We start from the raw sequence: 7,487 nt of genomic DNA, 5'->3' as shown, positions 1-7,487 counted from the left end.
TGAGTTCATTCTGCAAGGTTGAAATTGAGCCCACAACAGCTTCTCAAATGTACTAATGCCAGAGGCCTCCCTGAAACTCCCCATTGTTAGCCTGAGAAAAAGAAATTCTCCACACTTGTTATGGTGACTCCCATCTACTTTTTTGGAGTCATTAGGACAGGCCCTGGCTGTACTTGTCATTTGATTCAACTTTCTTATTTTTCAGACACAACCGGTTCTAAAACTTCCAAGCATTAAAATAGTCATTCTTAGAGTGCAATTAATATTTATTATAAGAAAATTTTGTTCAAGATTCTTTGATCTATGCCAGCAATTTTTCAACCAGTGTGCCAGTTGTGAGCAATACCTGACTATTTAGTGAGGGGCACTGACTTCTTTGCCCTTAGATTGTCAAATTAAAAAATGACAACAGCCAACACAATAGCTGTCCACTGTGAAAGAATCAAAATTACATTTTTTTGGGGGTCAGATTGGCAAAAATTACAATCTACTTTTGGGTGTGTTGCAGAATTTTAGTAATTACTTTGTGTGCCACGAGATAAAAAAGGTTGGAATTCGCTGATCTATACTATACCAAGCTAAGAGTTTCGGAGCCAGAATCTTGAAGAATCTTAAAGCTCAAGCTTTAAAAAAAAAACACAAACCCTTACCTGAGGTATGTTCCTTCCCCTTTTCCCTAATTGATTCCAGAGAGAGAGGAAAAGAGAGGGAGAGAGAGAGAAAAACAAACAAACATTAATTGGTTGCCTCCTACATGTGTCCTGACTGGAATCAAACCCATAACCTGGTATGTGTCCTGACGGCCCTGACTGGGAATGGAACCAGTGACCCTTCGGTGCATAGGACCTCAAACCACTGAGCAACACTGGCCACACTTAAAGCTCACACTTAGCTCAAACTTTTAAAAACATCTGAATTTTCTTGAACTCTTCAGTTTGTCAAAGTCCACACTACTCCATATTCTTTCACTCCAACTCTCTGAGACATTCCTTGCCTAGCCTTGCCTTGCCACTCTGGATTTTAATTCTACTCCCTCATTCTACAGTTGACACAAACAGACTGCAAAGAGGAACAACAACTTGCTTGGGAAAGCCACTCTAGAACACAGAACACAATTTCCTACTCTCTCATTACACGACTCTCCCTTTTAGGCACGTTGTTCTATGGCCAAAATCAACATTTGTTACCAAAGAGAAATGGAACCCGGTTTGGCTCACTGGATAGAGTGTCATCCTGTGGACTGAAGGGTCCCAGGTTCAATTCCAGTCAAGGGCATATACCTTGGTTGGGTTGCAGGCTCCTCCCTGGCCCAGGCCCTGGTCAGGGTGCATGCAGGAGGCAACCAATCGATGTGTTTCTCTCACATTGATGTTTCTCACGTTCTTTCCCTCTCTCTTTACCTTCTCTAAAAATCCTCGGTGAGGATTTAAAGAGAGAGAGAGAGAGAGAGAAATGGAGAATCCAAGATTCCCCTGGCACTTTAGAAAGGAGACTTGTTTGAGGATAGCAACAATTTCTTGTTTGTTATGTATGTTCTTGTAGGCAGAACGTTCACCCAAATTCAAGCCCTGTCTGACTTGCCTCAAACTAACTACTGATAGCTGGGAACCAAACGACCCAGTCCAGACCAGGAACCTCCTCTCCTTGCTTCCGTTTCCACCCGACTCCACAAAGGACCGGACCGGAAGTGGCGTGCAGTCGCAGAGCCAAGAGAACTACCGTTAATGCTGCCGCGCTGACCGGAAGAGGAAGGTGCATTCCTTAGGAAGTTCCCCTGTTAGTTGCTGCTTCCCCACGGTGGCTGTTGCGGACCTTGGGTTGGGGATCCGAAAGCTTCCGCGGCGCTGGGCAGGTTGTGAGATGCCGGGCGGAGGCCGCTGCCCCGACTGCGGCTCCACTGAACTGGTGGAAGACGCGCACTATACACAGAGCCAGCTGGTGTGCTCGGACTGCGGTTGTGTGGTCACCGAGGGCGTGCTCACCACCACCTTCAGCGACGAGGGCAACCTCCGAGGTACCCGTGCCGCCCTTGCCATCTCGAGCTGTGGGTGCAGCCCGGGGCGGTGGAAGGACTGACACCCGATTCCTCTTAGCTCCCGTCCACTCTTTTTCTCGTACGCATTTAAGTACGAGAGAAAACGACCTGAAGTGTAGGACTGAGCTGCGAAAGGTTAGGGACTGCCTTTCTCCTGTGTTTTTCTAGCATCTAGGACGGTATCGGACAGGCATAAACGTTCAGTAAATGAAACAAAGAGAAACAAGGTTCTGCTCACTTTACCCGGGCTGGTCGTGGCGGGAATATTGTGGGTCAACTCTTTACGAATACAGCACATATCATTACCCCGAAGTAGTTTTTAGTACTAACCGGGAAAACGTCTTTTTCTTCCTTTGCTTTCCAAGTTCCTGAACAGGGCAGCCCTCAAAATCTGCAGCCAGGAAACGGTCTGGATTGGATGTATGAGAGGGTGGGAGGACACAAACTTGTACTGAAATGTCCAAACACTTGGAACTGCCTTAGTGTAGCCCTGATCTTCCTCAGTCTCTGTGTATGTGATAGTGCTGTGGACATAGTGCTGTGGACATATGGAAATATTCCTCCAACCAGATGGACCTTTAATATGCACAGATGGGCACCTTCTGTGAGACAGGGAGCAGATGCCTAATGATTGGCATTCTGCTCCCTGGCTCTGTGCGGTAGGAGGGCAGGGGTCCGGTGAATAAAGGCTAACCCTGTTTTGTTTTGTTTTTACAGAAGTAGCGTATTCCCGGAGCACAGGGGAAAATGAACAAGTTAGTCGCAGTCAGCAGCGAGGTGAGGACAGACCTTGTATGACACAGTGGCTTTCAAGAAAATTCTCCTGATGGTCCAGCCCATGTGCTTGCTTTTCCTGATTTCAACTCTTATCATGTAAGGCAGAGTAGAAGGAAATGGTGATTCGCAACAAAGGATGGGGGTGGTTCTAGGAGAGGTAGCAAATCCGCGTAAGTTTGGGATTTGCTCAGGGATATGTTTGAGGTCGAGGTAAGGAGTCCAGATCAAACTTCGGCTTGGCCCTGAATCAAACCAGCCTCCCAAAAATGGTGGGCTAAAATGTGACTTCTTTCCACAAATTTCTTTGTGCCTTCAGAAACTTTACCAGATATCGCTCCTGTCATTGTAAAAAGATACTACTGTGTGTATGTGTGTGTGTGTGTGTGTATACTAGTATATGAGAGAGAGGAGGGAAGGGAAGCAAGAGAGAGAGAAAGATTGATCGGTTGCCTCTGCAAGTGCCCTGGTTGGGAATCGAACCCATGACCTTGCGGTTTACAGGATGATGCTCCAACCAACTGAGTGACACCATCCATGGCTATAGTAGTGCATCTTGTATCAGAGGCAAGTTTAGCAGAAATTGCTAGGCGCTACACAGTAGCTCCTTTGACCTCTCTAACTCTTGTGGGTTTTCCTAGGTCTCCGCCGAGTGAGAGATCTCTGTCGAGTTCTGCAGTTGCCATCAACATTTGAGGAAACAGCAGTTGCCTACTACCAAAAGGCATACCAGCACCCTGGCATCCGTGCTGCCAGGCTGCAAAAGAAGGAGGTGTTGGTTGGGTGCTGTGTCTTAATCACCTGTAGGCAGCATAACTGGCCCCTGACCATGGGGACCATCTGCACCCTGTTGTATGCAGATTTGGATATGTTTTCTGGCACCTACATGCAGATAGTGAAGCTTCTGGGGCTGGATGTGCCATCTCTGTGCTTGGCAGACCTGGTGAAGACCTACTGTAGCAGGTACCTGCCTAGTGGGAGTTGTAGGGATGGGATGGGATGGGATGAGTCCTTAAACCTGAATCCTTTTACCTTTGGCTGTCTCTTTTTGACCAAAGCCCGTCTAAAAAGATGTGGGAGAAAAATCTGTTCTCCCTCTCCTGTGCCTGTACTAATCCCATTTTACATTTCTAGAATGCTATAATTTCAAATCTTTTTGCCCTCACAGCAACCTACTGATATAGGAAAGTAGGTTTTAGCCTTGGCACAGCGCTCCTGAGTTGCACCACTCACGTGTGTGGCCTGTGTGGATCAACTGGGAATGGAGCTGAAGGAATATTAGGAGACAACAGAGCTGTAGATAGAAGCTAATTCATTTTCTCTCTCTCTCTCTCTCTCTCTCTCTCTCTCTCTCTCTCTCTCTCTCTCCCCCTCCCCCTCTTTCTCTCTCTTTAAGTAGCTGTGTTATTTCCTCTACTGAGAAATATAGTAGAAAGCAAAGGCTATCAGTGTCAAATAGTCTTGGGTTTGCAGCTTGGTCACTTCCTAGCTGGATACTAGGGGCAAGTTTTGCAACTATAAATGCACATAACAAGGTGTAGAGAAGGTAAAAGAACACTTGTAAAGCACTCAGAATAATGGCTGACGGGGGTTGCTCAACACACGTTAGCTCCCTTCTGCATTCTCCTGCCCTTCACCTCACAAGCAGAAAACTCACCCGGTGGTCTCTCAGTCCCTGTGTGAAACTTGCTGCCAGCAAGCTTGAGTGTTCCCAAGAGGCTAGAACAGCTTGCCCATCCTGAGCAGACTGCTCTTCCCCATAAGCATTGAGACACGACCCTCATTTTGGTTATTTCAGCTTCAAACTTTTCCAAGCCTCCCCATCGCTGCCAGCCAAATACATGGAAGACAAAGAGAAGATGCTGTCGCGAACACTGCAATTGGTGGAGCTGGCGGATGAGACGTGGCTGGTGACCGGGCGGCATCCCTTGCCTGTCATCACTGCTGCTGCTTTCCTGGCTTGGCAGTCGCTGCAGCCCTCAGCTCGTCTGACATGTTCCCTGGCCCGATTTTGTAAATTGGCAAATGTGGACCTGCCCTACCCCGCTTCCTCCCGGCTACAGGAGCTGCTGGCTGTGCTGCTGCGGATGGCTGAGCAGCTGGCCTGGCTGCAGGTACTGAAACTGGACAAACGGTCTGTGGTGAAGCACATCAGTGACCTGCTGCAGCACCGCCACACTTTGATTCGCAAAGCCTTTCGAGAAGGGACATTAGAGGTGGAGGCCCCAGAGAAGGAGCTGCAGGGACGGGGACCAAGGCAAGGACAGGGAAAAGAGGAAGTGGGGAATAGCGCCTCCGAGTTACCTGAGGGGAAGCGGCCAGCTAGTCCTGCCCTTCTCCTCCCACCCTGCATGTTGAAGCCCCCAAAGCGGGTCTGCCCCGCCCCCCCTGCCTCCACGGTCACTGGAGATGAGAACATTTCCGATAGTGAAATAGAGCAGTATTTGCGGACGCCTCAGGAAGTGCGGGACTTTCTGAGAGCCCAAGCTGCTGGACAAGCTGCCACCAGTAGTCCTAACCCCCCCTGATGCACTTGGGTTTGGTGGGGCAGGGGTCACGTCATTCTGACAGCAGCTTGATAATAGGCCTGTCGTGTCCAGAGAAATAAATGTGTGCAAGCCCTTAGGTATTGTCTCTGCAGCTCAGAGCCCAGGTCCTGGTGTAGAAATGAGAACGACTGTAGGAACCCCTGGGTTGGAGAGAGTCCCATACTTTAGTGCCAGAAAGCAGATTGCATATGTTCACATTCTGTGGGGTGGCTTTCCTCTTAGAAGTTGGGCTCTCTTCTGCTTCTGGTCTGAACTGGATAAACTGAGAGGGCTCATGGGGCCTCGCTACTGGTGAGGAGCAGTTGGCATTTCCAATGGCACCAGCCCTCAGGGCAGGAACTGGGCAACTCTTGGCCCTGTGTCCTAGGTATTGGTGGGTTAATGTGTATGGTATCATGAGATCTTCTACCTCATAACAAAAGGACCGTGGGTGGACTAAGGTTATAGCTCAAAGGGCTTTGCAAAATTTTAATATATTAAAACAAGAGGCATCTGCTAGAAAACATTCTATTGTATAAAACCCGAGCTTTTAAAAACATGTTTTCTTTGGCACTTTTTATCCCCTCCCTCCCCTTTCCCCAGCGTATTGCAAAAAGCTCTCCAGTGCTAAGGCATTGGCAGGGTATGTAAACAGCAGCCAGCATATGTGGAAGAATAATACAAAGCTTTTTTTTCCTGTCTAATATTGTCTGTGCAGCAAGCATAAATAACAGGATCCATCCCACGGAGTGTGGGCTTCCTTTCCTCCCTATGTCTTCTTTCACCTTGATGGTCAGGCTGGGGTGACATGGGACTGGGAGGGGGCCTGGGCCAGGCCTCCTTTTCATGACGCTCTTCACAAGGCCTCCGGTTCCCTCCACTTTCACTGGGTCCTGTAGTAAAAGGCTGGTGGTTGCTTTTTAGGTTGCGGGGGTGGGGGGTAGGAGGAAATAGTGCTGGTGTTTAAAAGTGGAGGTGAAGGCCCCTGGAACTGTAGGGACCCTGCCCACTGCCTGGAAGGATTTGGCCTGGGCTTCTGTGTGGCAGGAAGATGTTTCTGATGTTTTGGAAGTTTCTCCCTAATACGGGGCTAAAGGCCAAATAGTTGGAACGGTTCTTCCATGTGGCCTCAAGGAGGAGGGAAGTATCTTCCTTAGTCCCCAGTGTTGGGAGGCTGAGACCCTTGTCTTGTGGTTGACGGGTAAGTACATCTTCACCACCACTTGCAACCTGTGGTGGAGCCCTCTTCAGGGCATTGTTTGTAGGACTAGGTTTAAGGCCTGGCTAACTTCAGCCCCAGATCTAAGCTCTCTCTCTACTTCCCTCAGATTATCCCCAGGCGGGGTCAGCTTTGTCCCCAAGTGCCACCCCGGAGCCCTGCTGGTGGTGTGTGTACACTCACGGGGTGGCGTCGCTCCCTAATGGTGCACCTGCCCTCCTTGACCTTCCAGGCTGACTTTCACACGGCCCCGCCTTCGCCTCCTGCATAGTCTGAAAAGCAGCACCTTGTCACCTCCAATGGGTCCTGGTCACCTGGCATATCTAGGCTGCCTCCCCAGTTAGCCAAAAATTGGGTGGGGAGAGGCCCTAGAAGCTAGGCACAGGCCGGCTTCAGAGGAGGGCGGTGAGGGAACACTGTTCCCAAGCCCCCATCTGTGTTTGCCAGGTAGGGCTGACACCACCAGAGAGGCGGGTGGGCAAGATGCGGGCACCTTAGGAAGAGCCCACCTGGGCTTGCTGGCCCGCCCAGTACCCATCAATCCAGACAGGACCTTCCCTACCCTGGATGGCACAGACTGGCCTGGGCTGGGACAGAGTGTATCCTGCCGGTGGCCCCGGGATTGCCTGTCGCTACCCCAGAGGCACGGCCCTCCTAGCCGCCCGGGCGCCCGCTGTCCTTAGCTTCAGGACGGAGGCTAGTGAGCCCGGCGCAGCCCTCGGCACTTCACCGATCGGCGTCCTCAGGGGCCCGCGCAGCCGGGAAAACCAGTCCGGGCGGCCAGCCTGCCCTAAAGTGCCACCCGCCCACCTAGACGGTGGTCTCGCTCTTCCAGAGGCCGGTCTTCATGCAGCCGCCCCCCGCAGCCTCGGCGCCCGCCAGGGTGATGTCCTCGTACTTGCCGCCCTTGGGGGCGCCGTTCAGGCTGGCC

General features: G+C 50.5%; 2 protein-coding genes across 2 annotated transcripts in view; one reads left to right on the top strand and one right to left on the bottom strand.

Annotated features, from left to right (window-relative positions):
- Positions 1-1,549: 1,549 nt before the first annotated feature.
- On the top strand, positions 1,550-6,041 carry BRF2 (BRF2, RNA polymerase III transcription initiation factor 50 kDa subunit). Its single transcript, XM_005856414.2, has 4 exons — positions 1,550-2,014; positions 2,753-2,812; positions 3,451-3,772; positions 4,608-6,041. Exons 1-4 carry the CDS (start codon positions 1,861-1,863, stop codon positions 5,335-5,337), a joined length of 1,266 nt encoding a protein of 421 aa, XP_005856476.1. The 5' UTR covers positions 1,550-1,860; the 3' UTR covers positions 5,338-6,041.
- A 1,325-nt stretch (positions 6,042-7,366) lies between these two features.
- Positions 7,367-7,487, bottom strand: part of ADGRA2 (adhesion G protein-coupled receptor A2) — a 31,752-nt gene continuing 31,631 nt past the window's right edge. Inside the window, exon 22 of the mRNA XM_014536854.1 lies at positions 7,367-7,462. Coding sequence (XP_014392340.1) covers positions 7,367-7,462 — 96 coding nt within the window. The remainder of the gene's footprint in view (positions 7,463-7,487) is intronic.

This window comes from Myotis brandtii, unplaced genomic scaffold, assembly GCF_000412655.1.
Source record: "Myotis brandtii unplaced genomic scaffold, ASM41265v1 scaffold103, whole genome shotgun sequence".
Lineage (NCBI taxonomy): Eukaryota > Metazoa > Chordata > Mammalia > Chiroptera > Vespertilionidae > Myotis > Myotis brandtii.
The sequence above is the reverse complement of the archived record's forward strand: the minus strand, read 5'-3'. Positions and strand labels throughout refer to the sequence as shown.

Excerpts from the sequence above, each read along its gene's own strand:
- BRF2 (XM_005856414.2), top strand. The coding sequence starts at position 1,861 with ATGCCGGGCGGAGGCCGCTGCCCCGACTGCGGCTCCACTGAACTGGTG. Across the intron at positions 2,015-2,752 it reads CGACGAGGGCAACCTCCGAG|AAGTAGCGTATTCCCGGAGC; the intron begins GTACCCGTGCCG and ends TTGTTTTTACAG. Across the intron at positions 3,773-4,607 it reads GTGAAGACCTACTGTAGCAG|CTTCAAACTTTTCCAAGCCT; the intron begins GTACCTGCCTAG and ends TGGTTATTTCAG.